This window comes from Natator depressus, chromosome 1, assembly GCF_965152275.1.
Source record: "Natator depressus isolate rNatDep1 chromosome 1, rNatDep2.hap1, whole genome shotgun sequence".
Classification (NCBI taxonomy): Eukaryota; Metazoa; Chordata; order Testudines; family Cheloniidae; genus Natator; species Natator depressus.
In genome coordinates, this window is record NC_134234.1 from 98,812,445 (window position 1) to 98,833,108 (window position 20,664).

Genomic DNA, 20,664 nt, shown 5'->3' on the forward strand with positions numbered 1-20,664 from the left:
CAAGACAGGCAAAGAAAGCATGATTATTCTCTCTTTACAGGTAGGCAACTCTAGCTAGAAGGAGCAAAAGAAACCAAAGCCCCAGGAACTGTTGTATGAGAGTGAGGGGGCAAAATGGGGGCCAGTCAGAGCCATCTTTTCACTCAACTCCCCCTGGAGTAGGGAGACCACTTGTCCAGCTTGGAACAGGATAGAGCTCTTTTGCAGTGGTTTGGCCCCCGTCTGGTACAAGGAGAAGTGAGAAAAATTGTTCTCCTTAACCTCTGAGAATAGGACAAGAAGAAATGGGTTTAAATTGCAGCAAGGGCAGTTAAGGTTGAACATTAGGAGAAACTTCCTAACTGTCAGGTTAGTTAAGCACTGGAATAAATTGCCTAGGGAGGTTGTGGAATCTCCATCATTGGAGATTTTTAAGAGAAGGTTAGAAAAACTCCTGTCAGGGATGGTCTAGATGATAATTAGTCCTGTCTTGAGTGCAGGGGACTGGACTAGATGACCTCTCAAGGTCTCTTCCGGTCCCACAGTTCTACGATTCTTTGTCTGTAGTTCATGATTCTCCGCCACACAAGTACTTATACTGCTGCCCAGGCAGAGTGGAGAGCCGCAGTTGCTGGCCAGGTGCCCAGCTCCGAAGGCAGTGCCATATCAGCAGCAGTGCAGAAATAAGGTTGGGGTGGTAATTTGAAATATTATATTTGTCAATATCACTTTTCACAGCAGACTTAGCACCCCATTGCTACCTTTACTTCTGCACTGCTGCTGCCTCCCTGAGGCTGACAGCTGGAGCCCTGATGCTGCCTCCAGGTGAGGGCTTGAGGTGGGGGTGGGGGAGAGGATGGCCCAGCCCAGGCTGCCTCCTGGTGAGAGACTGAGATGCGGGGAGGGAAGGAGAGCCCAAGCCTGGACAGTGGGTTGGACTGCCAGCCCCTGGTGGCAGGGCTCCGGGGTGTGCACGGCCCTTCTGCATGAGCCCAGCTGCCCGGGACTGACAACTGGAGCTCTTTAAAAAAAAAAAAAATGCACACAGCTCGCACCTCCCTTGACACATTCCCACTCCTCCCCTGGGAGGCCCGCCCCACTGGTTTAGATCAGTTGTCTGGAGAGCAGAGTAAGCTGTGCGTATTCTAGGGAGTGGGGGAGAGAGTGCCTCACTGTCTGTTCCTTCTTCTTCTACCATCATTTAGTTTTTATTAGAAGTTCCCAGCAGTGTTATGAAGTCACATTTGTCTAAAACTGCAGGGATATTCCAGACCAGTAAGATGGCGGTAGAGGGGGCTCCTTTCCCTACAAGTGGAGAAGGATGCATTGTGCTATTGCAGGCACCAAGCTGCAGGGGCTTGAGGCTCAGGGAGATAGCAGTAGTGGTAAGAGAGGGTTCCTTCTTTATAAAATGACTGATAATATGCATCCTTCAGAAGGCTTCATTTTAATTTTCCTCCTGTTTTCTACAAGCAGCCTAACTTAAGCTGATCATGCTGTATTCCTTTGCAGTTAATACTCTGCTCACTCATGGGGCTCTGGCTTGGGGCAGAGGATGGGAGGAAAAGATCATTACAATAAAGGACATGTATTGTTAGCAGCCAGAATCTGTAAAAAAAGAATAAGATGCAGCTTAATTTTCATAATCATTGCTGACCTAGAGCTGAAAAGTATGGGAAAATATTAGCATTTGTAAACTGAGCAAATCATGTAAGTCAGTCAATGAACTTGAAATCTTCCATGTGAAGAGGTCATTCTTAAAGGGCCCAATCCTGCAAGGTGCTGAGCACCCTCAACCCCCACTGAAGTCAATGGGAGTTGAGTGTGCTCAGAAGTTCATGGAAACACTCTGCCCCTTACAGGATCAGGCCCAAAGTTAAATTTTCACCAGAGGAAACTTTAATGCCATTGGCCATCAAAAGTGATTTCCCATCTCAGGGAGACACACAAATATTTCCAGGATTGATGTAGACAGATATCTATTTCCCAATTTCACACAATAAACCAAGGACAGCATCCACTTACATCCAGAAAATCAAAATCAAAATTATCATTCTTTGACTGCTAAGAAATCAAAGTAAATGAACATCAAGAGGGCACCGATATGAAGTAGCCTGAAGTCATCCTAAGGCAGCAAGAGGTCATTTCTTTTTATATTCAAAGCATGGATTCCAATAAAAAACAATTTACTTTTACCTCCAATGGTCATTAATAGTTCTGTATTATCTCAATAGTTTTTGGTCAGTCCCCATAACCCTTCTTTACAGTTGTACAAATACCTTATTCCTAGTGATATAGCATTAATATAATGTTATGAGATCTGAGAAGTGCAAAACTGCTCTCTATCCCTTATTTTGCATTATTGCTCGCACTGTTTCAGCTGAACCAGTGTTATCAACATTAGGAGCTCAGGTCTACATTAGTGACGTTTGCCAATAATGGCGGTTAAGGGAATGATTTTGTTCATGACATTGCTATACTGGCAAGGGAGTGGAATCCCCGTCATTGGAGGGTTTTAAGAACAGGTTGATCAAACACCTGTTAGGGATGGACTACGTATACTTGGGCCTGCCCCAGCAAGGTGGGCTGGACTAAATGGCCTCTCAAGATCCCTTCCAGCCCTGTATTTCTATGGCCACGTCTACACTACCCACCTGATCGGCGGGTAGTGATCGATCTATCAGGGATAGCTTTATCGTGACTAGTGTAGACGCAATAAATCGATCCCCGATCGCTCTGCTGTAGACTCTGGAACTCCACTAGGGCGAGAGGCAGAAGTGGAGCCAACGGGGGAGCGGCGGCCGTCGATCCCGCGCTGCGAGGATGCGAAGTAAGTGATTCTAAGTCGATCTAAGATGCGTCAACTTCAGCTACGCTATTCTCGTAGCTGAAGTTGCGTATCTTAGCTCGATCCCCCCCACCAGTGTAGACCAGGCCTATGACTCTAAGCCCTAGCCTGGATGCAGCTAAACTGGCATAAATCTGCCAGTATAGCTTATTTTACTCAGGAACAGGTATAAGCTATCCTGGCAAAAACATTTTTGCCTGTGTAAACTGCGCCTATACTAGTGGAGTTTGCCAGTATAACTAGTAAACCTTTTCTGGTGTAAACTAGGTTTGCCTGCAGACACCTTTTTCATCACCATTATGATTAGCTGTACTGCAGTAGAACCTACAGGCTCCAGCTGAGATCAGGGGAGAAGTTAGGCCCAGCTCAGACCCAAGCCCAGCCGACCCAACCAAGTCATTTTCTGACCCGACCAAACCCTTCCCCTTGAACCTGAGTCAGTGCCCCTGCTGCCTCCTGCCCATTGTGTCAGTACAGTGGTGGATTCATGATCTGCTCGTGCTGTCTGCCATCCCCTGCTGCACTGTATGTGAGCTGCAGAGTGAAGGGCACTGCAACTTCTCAGCACATTCACTCTGCAGCACACACAGCGTAATGAGCTGATGGCAGCTGGGATGAGTGGGTCACACAGCCGCCACTGTGCTGACCCCGTAAGCAGGAAAGCAGAGCTGAAAGGGGCCAATTGCTTTCCCATGCAACCTGGACCTGACACTTGTAGTCAGGTCCTATCGGGTTTGGGTTGGGTTGCAGGGCTCTAGATCATGGCCCCTTTATTCTAGCCTTTGTACATACATTTAGGGCCAGATTTTTTCACCCTTATTCATGCCCTCCTCCACAAATGGCCCCAAGAGGACTGCTTGTGGAGCCATGTGCTACTAAATGTTAGTAACAGAATCTGGCCCACAGTTAAAAGAATCCCTGCCCCAAAGAACTTCCGATTTAAATAGTCAAGACAAGCCAAAGATGGGGAGAAAGGACATAGTATTATCCCCATTTTGCAGTTGGGAAACTGAGGCTTGGTCTACACTAGAGTTAGGTCGACATAAGCTGCCTTATATCGACCTAATTATGTCAGTGTACACACTACAGCCTTGCTCCCGCCAATGTAAGTGCCCTACTACATCGACATAATAAATCCACCTCCAGAGAGGCATAGGGCTTATGCTGGTGTAGTTAAGGCCACAGTGTCCGTGTAGACTGTGTACACTGCATTACTTACATGAGCTGTTGGCTGTCATTCTTTTCTATTTCAGGACTCTATGCATGGAGCTGTGAACTTGACAAGAGAGCTGTCCCCAGGGATGGTGGGGACTCCAGGTAGAGCCTAGTTGACCCTGGGTTCCCTGCTCCAGCTGGGCTGGGCCCAACCCGTTCCGAGTCTGGCTGCTCCCTGGCTTCCAGCCCAGCTGCTGCCTGGAAGCCCCAGTCTGACCCAGAATGGGGCTTCCTTGGCTCCCTGCTGAGAACAGGGCTGCTGCCTGGATGCTCCCCCTGGGGAGTCCTGGTGCTGCACAGATGCTCCCTGCCACCAGGAGCCCTGCTGCACCCAGGCTCTTGGCTCCATGCCTGGAGTTTGGGTGGCTGAGGGGAGCTGAGAACCTCGGGGCAGCCAACAGGCTCCCAGCGGGGATCCCAGGCCACAGCCTGGCTGGGAGCAGGGAGCTGGGCAGGCACAGCCCCGTTCAGAGCTGGGAGTGAGCTTGGCGACTGCACTGAGGTTCCCAGGAGCTGCCCGGACCGTGGGATGCAGACCTTGCAGCTAGGAGCAGAGAGCTGGGGGAGGTCAGCCAAGGTCCCAGTAGTGGGGAGCCAAGAGCTGGGGAGTAGCCGGGCTCTGGGCAGGCTCTCAGCCCTCCGCACTGCCCCTCTAAGTCAGCGGAATCATTCCTCATGAGGACATGCACCGTCGACAGAAAGAGAGTAGCGTGGACATGAATCACTGCAGTAATTAGTGTGGTGTTGTAAGTCGACCTGAGTTGGAAAGATTAAGTGACCTCCCCATGTCATCCAGCCCCAGGTCTGATTCACACGCTGCAGAAAACCAGTAGCCAACTACAATAGGGCTCCTAATAGTGGTTTAGACAAAGCCTTTGTTTCTCTGCTAATTACATGTTGTCACTGCAGGCCTGGCTGCAGCAGGAAGCAGCACTGCTTTGAGGGGGGGGTATTGTTGAAGCAGCACAAGTCCTGGGAGGGTATACCTGTACCCACCTCCATGCTTGCTATTGCCATGAGGGTTGGGAATAAGCCGTGGCTCATAAGGGAATGTCACCCCCTGGAGCTGTGTCCACACGATGAGGCGGGATCAGGGGACCCACTGGGAGTGGCTCAAACACCTCTACAAGCTCCGGATGAGGGGCCAAGCCAGTGACACGGTACCAAGGTGTGAGTGGACCAGGCCTAGCAGCACCTGCTTTGTGGCTACAACCTCAAGGGCACCAAGGGACCCACCATCAGCCCCACAACACTGCCCCTTCCCGCTGCGTGTTTCCCCACAAACTGAAATTGTGGGGCGGCTAGAAAACGACTAATTTAACAACACTAGTAACTAGTTGACACTGGGGGGATGGGGGAGTTCAGGGGGCGGGGGGTAGGGAAATCCCGAGGGGCCTAGCAAACCACGGCCTGGGGGCCCGGTTCAGGCTTGGGGCTCGCTGCCCCGCTCCTCAGGGGAGGCGGCTGCGGCAGGAGGGAGAGCCATGGCGCTTCCGGCAGGCGACGGTGAGGGGAGGGGGCTGCAGGGAGCGGAGCAGGCCCGGCCCGCCGGCCGCGCAGAGCACAGCGAGACCCGAGGCGCGCCCCGGGGCCGGCCAGGGACAAGGAGCCCTGGGGGGCGGGGAGGGGCCCGGCCGGGGGGATTTGTCGCGTTCGCGGCCCAGGGTCCTGTGTCCCAACCCAGAAAGGCAAAGAGCCCCAGAAGACCCTCGGGCCCACGTGACAACACCTCCCCCTCCTGCGAGCCAATCAGCGCGCGGGCGAATTTGTGCTGTTTCGTTCGGAGCTCAACTTTTGGGTCAATCGGCGGCGGGGGCGGGGCCAAGACGACGATGGCGGCAGCGGCACGGGCGCTGCGGCTCTTGCTGGCCGGGCAGGGTCTGAGGAGGCGGAGACTGTGAGTGACGCTGCTGAGCCGTGCGGGAGGGGGCGCTGCGCTCACCCCACCGCCCCCACAAGCCCCGCCCCGCGAGAGCGAGACCCCGGGGCGTGGGCGCCGCCGTGCTGCTCTCACACCCCCCCCCGCCCCTCCCCAACGGCTGTGGAGTGACAGAGCCACACAGGCTCCGCAGCGCCCGTGATCAGCTCCCCCACAGCCCCCCGCCCCTCCCCTCACCCCCAGTGCCTCCGCCTAGCCCCGCCCCCCCAGTGCCTCCGCATAGCCCCGCCCCCCTACAGCCCCCCACTCACCCCTAGTGCCTCTGCATAGCCCCGGCCCCCTACAGTCCCCCACTCACCCCTAGTGCCTCCGCATAGCCCCGCCCCCCTACAGCCCCTCCACTCATCCCAGTGCCTCCGCCTAGCCCCGGCCCCGTACAGCCCCCCACTGACCCCTAGTGCCTCCGCATAGCCCCGCCCCCCTACAGCCCCTCCACTCATCCCAGTGCCTCCGCATAGCCCCGCCCGCCTACAGCCCCTCCACTCATCCCAGTGCCTCCGCATAGCCTCGCCCCCCTACAGCCCCCCACTCACCCCTAGTGCCTCCGCATAGCCCCGGCCCCCTACAGCCCCCCACTCACCCCTAGTGCCTCCGCCTAGCCCCGGCCCCCTACAGCCCCTCCACTCACCCCTAGTGCCTCCGCATAGCCCCGGCCCCCTACAGCCCCCCACTCACCCCTAGTGCCTCCGCATAGCCCCGGCCCCCTACAGCCCCGCCACTCACCCCTAGTGCCTCCGCATAGCCCCGGCCCCCTACGGCCCCCCACTCACCCCTAGTGCCTCCGCATAGCCCCGCCCCCCTACGGCCCCCCACTCACCCCTAGTGCCTCCGCATAGCCCCGCCCCCCTACGGCCCCCCACTCACCCCTAGTGCCTCCGCATAGCCCCGGCCCCCTACGGCCCCCCACTCACCCCTAGTGCCTCCGCATAGCCCCGGCCCCCTAGGCCCCCCACTCACCCTTAATAACTCCGCATAGCCCCGCCCCCCTACAGCCCCCCACTCACCATTAATGACTCCGCATAGCCTCCTCCCCTACAGCCCCTCACTCACCCCTAGTGTCTCCGCATAGCCCCGGCCCCCTACAGCCCCTCCACTCACCCCTAGTGCCTCCGCATAGCCCTGGCCCCTTACAGCCCCTCCACTCACCCCTAGTGCCTCCGCCTAGCCCCGCCCCCCTACGGTCCCCCACTCACCCCTAGTGCCTCCGCATAGCCCTGGCTCCCTACAGCCCCCCACTCACCCTTAATGACTCCGCATAGCCCCGCCCCCCTACAGCCCCCCACTCACCCTTAATGACTCCGCATAGCCTCCCCCTCTACAGCCCCTCACTCACCCCTAGTGCCTCTGCATAGCCCTGCCCCCGTACAGCCCCCCACTGACCCCTAGTGCCTCCGCATAGCCCCGGCCCCCTACAGCCCCCCACTCACCCCTAGTGCCTCCGCCTAGCCCCGCTCCCCCTACAGCCCCTCCACTCACCCCTAGTGCCTCCGCATAGCCCCGGCCCCCTACAGCCCCCCACTGACCCCTAGTGCCTCCGCATAGCCCCGCCCCCTACTGCCCCCCACTCACCCCTAGTGCCTCCGCATATCCCCGCCCCCCTATAGCCCCCCACTCACCCCTAGTGCCTCCGCATAGCCCCATCCCCAGAGCCACCTGCCCCCAACTTCTCCTACCCCCACACTCACCCCTAGTGCCTCACATAGTCCCACCCACTCTGTCCCCACCCAGCCCCGCACTCACCTCCAAAGCCCCGTCTGCCTCCACACAGACCCCCTGACTCCCCTCAGAGCCCCCACTGCGTCCCAACTCTCCACACAGCCCTCCAGAGCCCCCTGACCACCTTTGCCTACATACAGCCCCCACTCACTCCCTAAGGCCCCCAGTTCCCGCTCCCTGCCTGACCTGACCCCTCCTGCTGCAGGAACACATGCAAGGTCTCTCCTTTCCCCCATTCAGAGCTGCCCTCTCATTCAGGTGACGGTAAGTGATGCCCCCACCTTCAAATTTAGTGTCCCCCCAGGCTCACTTGCAATAGCCCCCACACAGCTTCCTTCTGGCTGCAGCACCTCTGAGGGCGAGGAGCATGGCTGCCCTGATGTGCTGTGACTGAGATTTGTCAGTTGGTCTGTTTGCAACTTGTAAGTTTGAAAATCCCAGCAGCAAAACTGGTCTGTGCAACTAAAAAGAAAACATGTTTACTAGCAAACCAGGTTTATTTCTCAGTAAGCTGATGGTTGTCACTGAGGCAATCGCCCCGGGCCCTGCGCTTTGTGGGGCCCCATGCTTCAGGGACACGTGGGGTCCAGGGCAGCCTGGAAGGTTAGTTGGGGGCCTGGTATCGGCAGCAGCAAGCAACCTGGCCCCAGCCCGCCCCACCAGCTCCCAGCATCGCTCAGGGGAGGAGGTGGAAGCCAGAAAGGGGCGGGGGCTTGGGGAAAGAGGACGAATGGGGGTGGATCGGGGGCGGGCTGAAGCTGGGTCACTTGCTCCTGCCGGCACCAGGCCCCCCACTAACCTCCCAGGCTACCCTGGACTATAAGATGGACTGGGGTAACTGCCCCCACACTTTGGGGGTCCCATGCTTCAGGGGGACGCAGGGTCCAGAACAGCCTGTGGGTTTAGTGGGGGGCATGGTGCCATCAGCAGCGAGTGACCCATCCCCATCCTGCCCCTGCTCCACCTCCTCCCCGCTCCCATTCCACCCCTTCCCCCAAGCCTCCACCCTGCCTCTTTCTGGCTTCTGCCCCCTCCCCTGAGTGATGCTGGGAGCCAGCGGGGGTGGGCTGGGGCTGGGTTGTTTGCTGCTGCCAGTGCCAGGCCCCCTGCTTATCCCCTAGGCCGCCCTGGACCCTGTGTCCCCCTGAAGTGTGGGGCCCCCCCAAAGCGCGGTAAGGCCAAATATTAGTGGAGCCAGGCCCACATTCCTAAATATTGGTGGGGCGCGGGCACCATGGGCCCATATAACTTGCTGCCTATGCCAAGTGGTGGGATTGGATTGTGGGGTGGGATGGCGAGTAGTAGCTTCAGAACTTTAGAACTCACCTCCTGCCCCGAAGCGCAATCACACCAAAATGAGAGCTGCTGTAATGGTGGAAAAGTGTGTGGCAATCACTTTGTGAAGCCTGGCAATTCCAGACTGCTACTGGTCAGTCACAAATCAATTTGGAGTTGGAAAGTCCACTTTGGGGTTGCGGTGATGCAAGTGTATAGGGCCATTAATTTCTTCCTGCTATGAAGGACTGTGACTCAGTCTCTGAGCAATTTGCAGGAAATAATAGATGTCTTTGCGACAATGGGATTCCCTAACTGCAGCGGGGTGATAGATGGCACGCATATCCCAATTTTGGCCCCAATCTTGCAACGGAGTACATCAACAGATAGGGCCACTTCTCTATGGTATTGCAGGCACTGGTGGATCACTGGGGTCGTTTCACTGACATCAGTGCAGGATGGCCAGGGAAGGTGCATGATGCAGGCATCTTCAGGAACACGGTCCTGTATAGAAAGCTGCATACAGGAACTTTCTTTCCAGATCAGAAGGGCATAGGCACTGACTCGCAGAGTGCTTTGGAGCTGGAGCAGCCACAGGAAAAAAATAGTGGATGCTGAGCACCCACCAGCAGCCCCACCAATCAGCTCCTCCCCTCCCCCCACAGCGCTTCCCACCCACTAGCGAGCCCCGTCGATCAGCTCCTCCCCCTCCATCCCAGCGCCTCCTGCCTGCCGTGATCGGCTGTTCAGCAGTGTACAGGAGGTGCTGAGGGAGAGGGGAGGGGGTGGAACAAGGCAGGAAGAGGTCAGGGGGGCTGAGTGGGGGTGGGGCTTGGGGGAAGGGGTGGAGTGGGGGCTGGGCCTGGGACAGAGCGGGGGTTGAGCACCCCCCGGGAACTCACAAAGTCAGTGCCTGTGCAAAAGGGGATGTGGAAATGCACATAGTGTTCCTGGGAGACTAAGCCTACCCCTTACAACTGTGACTCATGAAGCCATACAGTAGAAATCTTTACAGCAGCAAAGAGCGCTTCAGCAGTGTAGAATGACTGTAGAATGTGTGTTTGGTAAAGGTTTGCTGGTGCTGCCTTTTTGGTAGGTTAGACCTCACTGAGGAAAATATTCTCATCACAGTCACCGACTTTGTGAGTTCCTGAAGCTGCTCAATCCCCATCCCAGGCCCTGCCCACACTCCACTCCTTCCCCCAAGCACCACCCCTGCCCTGCTCCCACCCCACCTCTTCCCATTTTGTTCTGCCCCCTCCCCTGAGCACGCCCCGCTCCTCCTTCCCCCACCAGTGTTTCCTGTATGCTGCTGAACAGCTGATCATGGCGGGCAGGAGGCGCTAGGAGGGAGGGGGAGGAGCTGATTGGTGGGGCCAGCCGGTGAGTGGGTGGCGCTGCTCCAACCATGGAGCACCCACAGAGTCAGCGCCTATGATTCTCATGGTCACAGCAGCGTGCTGTGCTCTGCATAACATTTGTGAAGCCAAGGTGGAAAACTTTCCCTGGGGTGGAGCATTGAGGTGGATTGCCTGGTGGCTGATTTTGATCAGCCAGACACCAGGGCTATTAGAGGGGCAGGCCTTAAGGGCGTATGAGAAGGGGGCACCACGGCACCATGTTCAGGAGGGTGCCACTGTGTGCCTCCAGGGCAGGGGGTGCCCTCATCTCACAGTCTTGCTCCACTGCTGCTCCCTCCTCCCCCTCCATGGAGCTGCCCCTGGCCAACCTGCTCTGGACCAGGAGCCTCCTCCTGTCTGCCATGTAGAGTAGGGGCATGGGGCTCATGTCAGGGTGTTCCCATCCCTTTGCCTGTGTACCCGGTAGCTGCTGAACTGGGCTTAGAGAACAGGGGGATCCTCTCTTCTGTTGCTGCTGGCTCAGGAATGAGTTCTGCAATGTGTTCAGGCTCCTGCATGCTCTGATTAAAGAGACTGCACTCCCCAGCATGCACTCAGTCGCAAACCAAAATCTGAAATGGCATCCCTGGTGAGCCAGGAGTGCCCAGAGGGCTGCGGGATGGCTATGGGCTCTGGCAAGATGCAGCTCCCATGTGACAGCACGGAGCCCACCTTGAGCTGCAGGCCAAGTGCCAGGCACGAACAAGCTGCAGCAGCACAGAAGTAAGTAAGTAACATCCAAAAATATTTAAATTCTGTTATTGTTTAACGTTGTGATTAAAACGGCAATTCATCGTGATTCTTTTTTTAATCTCATTTGACAGCCCTATATATCAGTATTAAACCCATTACAATTTTAGTTTTTATTTGTAGAACCCTATATTAATTTACAACTCTACTGCCTTCATGTAACCACAATTTGAATATGTAACTAAAAATGTGTAATGTGGAATGCATGAATGAAACAATTTTTAAAATAGATAATGCCTTAAACTGGGACTAACGAGTTTTTCCCAGGATCATAAAAACCTTTATAAATACCATGCTATCCCTGTCCTAAATCACTACCAATCTGCAATAGATCAAAGAGGGGACCTAGAAGTGAAAGGTCCTGTATCCCATCCCCTGGGCTATCCAGTCCCAGGGTTTTGGGACCAGGCTGAAGACAGACCTTTAATTTATGCCTTGCCTTCATGGAGCAGGGTTGAACAGATTAATCAGATTATTTGAATGGATTTGAGGGATGGTTAGCCTTCTCAAAAGCCTTCTAAATGAGTTGTAGACATATTTTCTCAAACACCTAACAGAAAAGGCCCTCACATAGTAGGATAGTTAATTTTAATATTTTTACAGACCTTGCTTTAGCAAACCTTGGAACAGCACTTATGGAAGGCAAGCAGAGTTTTAGCACCAGAGTGGGATAAGTAGTCAAGGGTCAATTGACTTTAATAATTAAAATTAAAAATACTTGCAGTTCTGTCTGAGAGCATAATGCAGTAAATATTTTAAAGTTTATTAATGAAAGAGTGTGCAATACAAAAGTAATTGAAACCTAGAAGGTTATATGAATGCACAACAGGGACTCTGGTGCTATTATGGTAACTACAGGAGCAAAACTAGAGTGGTTTGTGCTGCACAAGAGAGAAATGCTATGAACTGACGCAGCCAAAATTAATCCCTTGTAGTTTAAGTAGCATTGTCCTAAAGAAAACCCAGGAGGACACTTTCTATACTGACCCAGTAACCGTGACTTTTTCAACTTCTATTCCCTGTTTCAGAGAGGGCAATAAAACACTTTTAGTGTGCAGAACTGTAAATGCCAAGACTTCGAACAGCCAAACATTAAGGGTTTGAGTATTTATACTGTACAATGAAGGGGGCAAAAGTCCACTTAAAGGCTGTAAGTTTATAAGCATGAACCAACTGATGAAAGAAGTCTATAATATTTGTAGGCCAATAGCAATACTACCATGGGCAGGCCAGGAGTTGCTCTTGCCTTTATCAGCCTCTTCCTACCCCTGCATCTGGGCAATGAGGCTCCCTCACTTGACTCCCTCAGCCAGGAGACCAGTGACCAGACTTGTTCAGTCCCTAAACCAGCACTAAAGTTTTGTTTAAGCTAGCAGCAGTAATGCTAATAAATAACATACAAGTCCCTGAAAGGGACACAACAGCAGCTCTGGGAGTTCCTTATTTACTCAATCACTACTTTCTTGTCTCTGTTTACACTAGGGCTTTAACATAATGTCTTTTGGAAAGGAATCCTCCTTTCTATCTATATTGTGCCCTGTACTTTTTTCATTCTTGCCTCAGCTGATTGCTGGGTGCTTGCTTTCAGCAAGGTGCATATAAATGGTCAGTCTCTCCTAGCCAGCAGTGACTCCCTCCAGCATCCTCTCTCTAGAGCTGCCTGTTTCTAGGGCAAAGACTCGTCACTGCTAGATGAACTGCATGGCATAGCAACTGCTGGGAATGGCAGAAAAATTGAATTGAGCCTTGCATGGAGAGGGCTTAATCCAAGCGGAGTCAAGAGCTAGAAGGAAAGACCCTTTTAGTGGGGATAGAGGTGAAGAGGTCTTCTAAGCCATTGTTGCTGAGATGAGCATAGGTAGAGTTAATGGACCTGATTCAGCTTGCTAGATGCCCCTCCTATTGCGGAGATGAAAGGGTGGTTTTGCTAAACTTGAGAGACAGATTTTGAGCCCAGACTGCTCCCCAAGATCTGAATCAGGACAGTTGACTGATGTGGAGGAGCAAAAAGTCCTTGCTGTGCAATAAGTTAGCCAAATGGGAGTGAGAAGAGAAAACAGAGGGACAACTTAAAAAGTGTACAGTCCATGCACGTGTTCACTGAATTTAATTCCATGTTTCGTGGTCTTTGTTTAATGGGAGTCTGTGTAGTTACGGAAATAATGATAGCAGGTGCTTTATGGGCTTTCTGCGTAATGGCTGTCTAGAATTTTTTCAGGAAGTGGCAGTAAGGCTAGGTGCTCCTGGTGATGAATAAGGGGTAAATGCTGAATTGGATGGTCGGGTTAGCAGGTTACAGAGAGTAATTTCTTCTACAGAGCAGGTTCTTCTGATCTGGTGGCATTCTTTTCAGCTGTCACAGAAACTGTTTTGTGTTACTGTGACATCATTGCATCACTAAGAATCTGCTTTTTAGAGATGCCATCAGAATACTAAGGAGTGAAGGTATCTTTATGTACATAGGAGGAGACCCTGTGTTCAGACCTGCAAAACTATTTTTACCTGTTTTCTCTTGTTCATAATGTTTCAAAGCTTTCATCTTTTGGACTGGAATTTTCTATAATTGGTATCTTCCCAAAGATGATTTTTTTTTGAAAGTTTGAACAAAATCCTTCTAAATATTTTTTTGAATTTGGCTAAGGTAAACTATGTACTATTCCTGTTTTTAAAAACTTTAACACCACCTTTTTAGACAGGGTTATAGTAAAAACAGCTGGCGTTTGAAACTTGGCATGGACGTAGTCCTTGTTGAGGGCTAGTGCATTTGCTTGGTTTGAAGAAAAAATTTAGTTTAACCCTTTGAAATTGTGTACTAAGCACATCCCACAGGAAATCTCCTTTACCCTCTATATTGCACTTTTAAACATAGATGAACTGCATTTGACTGCTCAGCTGTTTGAGAGCCCATTAACTTTAAGGACGTGTGTAAGTGTTTTCAGGATTATGGCGTAAACCTGTTTCATATCAAGTGGACAGAGTCAGATCAGTTTCTTTATCAATAAAATGCGTGTAACAGCATCTGAAGTGTTGTGAGGCTTAATAAGTGTTTAAAAGTGGTATAGGAGTGTAAGCTATTACTTTTGTTAATAATTCCGTTTCAGACCAAGTATACTTGGTCTAATACTTCTACACTTGGGATAAGACTAATTTATAGCATTGAGGGTTTACTCATTTTTTAGCTCTTACTGTTCTCTATCTCAGTGGTTCTCAACCTTTCCAGATTACTGTACCCCTTTTAGGAGTCTGATTTGTCCTGTGTGCCCCAAGTTTCACCTCAGGTAAAAACTACTTGCTTACAACATCAGACATAAAAATACAAGTGTCACAGCCACACTATTACTTAAAATTGCTTACTTTCTCATTTTGTCTGTATGAAATTTTAGTTTGTACTGACTTTGCTAGTGCATTTTATATAGCCTGTTGAAAAAGTAGTAAAATATCTAGATCAGTTGATGTACCCCCTAGAAGACCTCTGCATACCCCCAGGGGTATGCATACTCCTGGTTGAGAGCCACTGCTCTATCTCCACTGCAGGAAAGTGCTGCATCTTTACTGCTTGTCAAGAAATGCAGGTTTATGGCTACTTGGAAACTATTTCCCCATGTTTATTTCCACCCCCCACTGTTCCTCAGATGTTTTTGTCAACTGCTGGAAATGGCCCACCTTGATTATCACTACAAAAGGTCCCCCTCCCCCCGCTCTCCTGCCGGTAATAGCTCACCTTAAGTGATCACTCTCTTTAACAGTGTGCATAGTAACACCCATTGTTTCATGTTCTCTATGTGTATAAATCTCCCCACTGTATTTTCCACTGAATGCATCCGATGAAGTGAGCTGTAGCTCACGAAAGCTTATGCTCAAATAAATTGGTTAGTCTCTAAGGTGCCAGAAGTACTCCTTTTCTTTTTGCGAATACAGACTAACACGGCTGCTACTCTGAAACCTTGGAAAGCTAGTATCAATGTTGTTTTTCATAGATTGGACACTGGAGGGTGCTAACGCAATGGGAGCTGAAATTATCCTAGGAAATTAAAAGGTTCTCCCTGTATAGTTTGGTACTTTGTTGCAACATTTATGTGAGCATGTATAAAGTAATTCCTCACTGGCAGCAAATTTTGTTGATACGTTATTGTTTTTACAATCTTAACTGAAGGCATCAGTGAAGTGTTAAGAGTATCTGTGCAGATGAGGTATCCCTTTCCTAACCCTTTAGTGAAAATAACTAGTTCTGGGTTTTTCAGATTTTAAAAATGTTCTGTTCAGGATTCGGGGATGAATTGTGTTTGCAAGTGTGACTTTCTAATGGCAAAAACATTTTAAACTGGCAAAACAGAGAATATTCACTTTATACCATGTTATTTTGATCCATTTAAATTAATTTTATCACAAACTGGAGATGGTAAAAGCCACATAATGGTTCATTTTGGGGGAAATATTTTTTAAACAGCTGTAAATACCAGTAATGGTCCTGATCCTTTTACTGTATTTTTATGCTTGGACCTTTGTGCCTCTGTGGAGGCAACTGAAGTCAAGACACAAAGGGCCTGCCCAGTTGGATCCAGTCGCAGGACCGGCGCAAGTATTAATAATGAAGATAGACAGAATTATGGTAACCATATTTCCCTATGCTGAATATGGGACACCTGGTAAAATTACTTGTATTCAAGCAAATTCCATGTCAATCACTCAGAACTATACAGTACAAATATTCAAATTAACATCAAGTTGACTGAGCCCCTGTTAAAAAGAAATGTTGCATAGTTGGATTCTTTTTATTTACCTTCTTATCTTTAAGGCTTTATGGTTCACATGGGGAGAGGTGCGCACACACACACACTCCCATACACCCCGCTCACACGGGGGAGGGTTGGGGGGGGGTGACCAACTGACCCTCCCGTCCCTGCCCGGCGCTCTCCACCCTCCATGCCTGGCTGGGCCCCCAGGATGATCCCGCCTCCCCTGGTACCTGGCATTGTGTCTTCCCCAGGCAAGACGTGGGGGGACATGCAGGGTCACATGCCATCTCTCCCCAGATTTCTGCCAGGGTTCACACCAGAATGTGGTCAGCAGCAGCCTTTTGGCACTGTGTGGGAGGGAAGGGATGGGAGCTGTTTCCAGCTGCAGGGGAGGGGGTGGGGGGAAGGGATGACCTGGCCTGTGTCTTTGCAGAGCTCATCTCTTCCCCTCACCCCCCCCCCCCCCGCTCCCCTGTCGCTGGAAGCAGATTGTCCCTTCCTGCCTGCACAGTGTTGAAAGGCAGCTGACATCTCCAAGCCACTGGCAAAATCCAGCTGCCTCCTGTTCCCCAGCTACAGCATGGGCAGGAAGGAGTTAAGCCCTAAAAATGCATTGTGCACCAGGGCCCAGGGAACCTGACTGCAGGGGCTTTAGCGAACCTGGCCAGAGAGGTGGCTCAGCAGGGGAGGGTGCCTAGGGGATAGAGCAGCCCCATGCTCCCTGGGGGTAGGACCCAGGGCGGGAGGGGCAGGTGAAGAGGGTGCTAAGCTTCTCCCTGGGAGGCTGCTGTGGAGTCTGCAGGTTTGGGGCAGGAAGAAATCGCTTCCCTCCGCCCCCGGCCACTCCAGAGGTTAGCTGAGGGCGGAGAGGCTTGCCCGTGCCCGTGCCGGGCGTGGGCACATGCAGGTCTTGGCTCCTCCTGGCCAGCGTCCCAGGCCGGAGGGTCTTGGGTTTTCCTGAGGCGCTGGCCCAGCCACAGGCGGGGGGATGGGGAGGAAGGAAGGAGCCTGCCAGCTGGGCTGCTGGTGAGCTGAGCACTCCAATGAGGGACTGGTTCTCCCCACAGCGCTGGGAGTGAGATGCATCCTGCCAGGGAGAAAGGAGTATGGAGGAGCAGTGGGGCTGGGTGGTGGAGGGGCAAAGGAGGGAGAGGACAGTGAGAGGGGGAGCATGTAAAGGGCCGATGAGTGGGCAGCAGAGGTGACACATAACCAGCTGCCGCCTGCCCATACTCACCAGCCACCGCAGCTTACAGTGTGCAGCCAGTGCTGGTGTAGTGGCACAAACTGCTCCCTGGCAGAATTTCAGGATAGCAAAGGATAGCAAATTGTACTGGGTAAGCAAAGAAGGACATCCTTACATGGTGGTAACTGCTACTGGTGGGAAAATGCTGGTTGCAGTTTGTGCCACTTCACCGGCCGGAAACAGGACAGAGGGCAGGACCTTCGAGAGCTAGCACACAGCGGGGGCTGTGCTGATGGACCAGCACAAGGAGTGGCCGGCCCCACGTGCTGCAGCTTTCACCTACCACCAGCCTTGCACACCCACCCCCATTGTCGGCCATTGGACTCCGCACCCCCCACTCACCACTAGTGGGCGGGTGGCTGGTGAGCAGGGATCCGGCAGCAGCAGGACCTGCCAGTCCTGATTGGGGGCGGGAGGAACAGAAAATATGGGACACTTTGCCTGTTATTAAGAAAAAGTCGGGACACCTGCTGGAGGGCTTAAATATGGGACTGTCCCTTTAAAAATGCAACATCTGGTTACCCTACCCAGAATATGTCTAGATTAAGTAGAATTTTGTACAAATGCATTTTCCCTAAACAATGGTTCCCAACCTCTTTTTTTTCTTTTCTCGGAGTGTGTGGGTGTAGTTATGGGGTTGGCATAAGAACATAAAAACAGCCATACTGAGTCAGACCAATAGTCCATCTAGCCCAGTATTCTGTCTTCTGACAGTGGCCAACACCAGGTGCTTCACAGGGAATGAACAGAACAAGTAATCATCAAGTGATCCATTCCCTGTCACCCATTCCCAGCTTCTGGCAACTGGGTAACTACTTCTCCCCTTCCCAAACATGTCCTCATGCTGTGTCCTGCATTGTGATGCCAAACAGTTTTTCAGTTCAGTTTGTGTAGATTGTGCCCTCTTTTATCCTGAGAGACTTTGCACTATTACGTGCAACCCTGTTAAACTCAAATATTATAATTGCCTATTGTATGGTGGATAAATGGGCCCTATAGCAAATATACAGGATCATATTGAGTTTGATCCTACAGGTTGCTGAGTGTCTTATGCAAGTACGAAGTACCCTCTATTCTAGTGACTTCAGTGGAGAAGGAGGGCCCTTAATTCTTCACAGGAAGTGCTAAGCACTGCAGCTTCTGGGATTGAGCCTCAAGCCTGTGTTCTTTGCACTGGTTGTTTGTAAAGTGGTGAACTGATTTTAAGTCCACTCTGTAGGTTCTTAAATCCCTTAATGGGAAGCACTGGGCAATATTTGAGACGTTCCCTGTAAGCTGCATCCTGGCAGGCAAATGTGCCCTGACATTTGCAACTTTTTAGGAGTTCCACTTTTGATCAGAGGGTAATTGAGTTTCAGTGTCTGCTCCTCAGCTTATCCCTCCCTACTTGTAAGTAAAATATACGAACACTTTCTTTTTTCTGAGGTGTTTTTAGTTTTAACCTCCCTCGGTCCCTGTGCAAGACACCTCTCACTCACCCCTTTCTGAATTAAGCCACCTTGGTTGGCATGTTAAAATGTTTTATTTAGCATTCTTATGTTAATCTGACTGGATTTGAAAGTGTTTGAACAGGACCCCAAGCATCTCGGTGGGATGGCAGCACTTAGTAAATATTATTAGAGAAAAGAATACTCTTCCCTCTTCTACCTCACATGGATGTGAAGCCTAAGAAGTTTGCAGAATGTCCACACACAAATAGCAGTGGAAATTGACTTGCTATTATTGACCCCAATATGTGCTAAACTTGAACTGAAGTCCCCTGTTAATTTTCCCCTCTTTTCCTTAAACACTGCTGTATTATCTCACAATTCTCCTGTAACCCCTTTCGCCTCTGACTGTAGCTAACATAAGTTTGAATTACCTGTTATCATGGGATAGACAAGAGTCTAGTGATCTCTGTCTTCCCTTGTTTGTCCCTACAGGACTGGATCAATGTACTACCATGGACTGAGTAGCTGAACTTCCTTGCCTTTATTCTGTTATTTTAATTAAACACGGTTAGCATCAGGAGCTCTGCAGTGATGAAAGGGAAATGATGAAACTTTGAAGAATTTGGGGTATAGAGTTGATCTCTAAATTTTAATGTACTCTTTGCATTAAAGTAGTTAATAGCTACATTTTATATTGAGCTTTCAGGTGACCTAATTTCCCTTAGTACTGTACATTTAGCTTTACACATCTGCACCTAATTTGTAAAAAGGACTTAATGAGAAACTTCAAACAGTTTAAATGTCAATTACAAAGAAAGCGAGGTTTTAAAGTTCCAGTAATCTGTCCATATTGGTCATCGAAACATGATCCCAGGTGGATGTAATTCAAGACAGACGGCATTCCAGAGGCACAATTACAAAGAGCTTATATATTTTCAACACTAATAAGCTGTCATGCTATGTTGTAGCTACACTTGCAGTACTGTATGACTACAATTACTGTTTTATCTGGTGTGGACTTGATATTAAGAGTTTTAATTCACCACTCCTTAAACCAGCGGTGTCCAATAGAAATTTGATGCTAGCCACACTGCTAGCCACACTTGTGGTTTTGAATTTTTCTTATTAGCCACATTATAAAAAAGCCACATGCATTAGCCACAATTCAATAGCCTATTAGCCACATGTGGCTAGTGGCGAACGTATTAGACACCACTGCCTTAAACCGTCAGTGGGTGTTTTAAGGTGCACAGGGCAGGGAGGAGAAGAATATTTTGTAGGCTTAATTTAGATTGATTGGTCCTGTTGTTATCCTAAAAGCTGTTATGCACAAAAAAGGGAAGAAAAATGGAGCATGTATTGGAAATTTTGTTTTATAAACTAGCTCATCACAGAATTATTTTTATTTCCTTTTATTTCCAAATTATTGTATTTGTATTGATTCTTAGGAAATAGCTATGAAGAATTGCTAAAAGTCCACAACATTCAAGATGTTTTCAGATTACTTTTCTAACTGAGAACCTATGAAATAAAGCTCCATTTATTTGGAAAAATAAAGCTAAAGGGATTGATTATCATCACTTGCACTGGTAAATCAGAAGTAACTCCTACTGAGGTAAATCTGGAGTCACATGCCCAATGTGTAAAGTCAGTTTTGAATTATATGTAAGGTTGAGGTTGGACCCAAGTTTTAGGGCAGAGCTAATCATACTGAACAGAAAATAAATGAAGGATTTATTTTTGATTGAAATCATTAGCTGTGTACTATATTCTTTGACATTTAAAAGTTATAAAATTAAATATATTTAGCAGTTTGGACAAATTAATTTTGTGGCCCTTAGTACTGACCAATAAAACATGACTGCCTATATAATTTTCATTTGCGTTGTTTTTTGTTTTTGCTGGCATTGGAAAAAGGAAACAAAGTGTTTAAACCGCTAATTAGAATTTTATTTATATATGATTATCTTTAAGGTTTTATAGAGTATTAGTGGTCAAAATTTAAGATGTCTTCCTGCATTCAGACTTTTTTTTTTTGTTACATTAAACATACAAACACACATACAGCAGAACCTGTGAAGGGGCATGTGTATTGAAGAACACACATTTTATGCTAATTCAGCTACTTCT

The 20,664-nt window shown here is 50.1% G+C and overlaps 1 protein-coding gene across 1 annotated transcript in view; it reads left to right on the forward strand.

Annotated features, from left to right (window-relative positions):
- The first annotated feature begins 5,832 nt into the window (after positions 1-5,832).
- CLYBL (citramalyl-CoA lyase) overlaps positions 5,833-20,664 on the forward strand; it is a 222,223-nt gene continuing 207,391 nt past the window's right edge. The window contains exon 1 of the mRNA XM_074963035.1: positions 5,833-5,939. Within this exon, the coding sequence (XP_074819136.1) occupies positions 5,875-5,939 (65 nt within the window). The 5' untranslated portion in view covers positions 5,833-5,874. The remainder of the gene's footprint in view (positions 5,940-20,664) is intronic.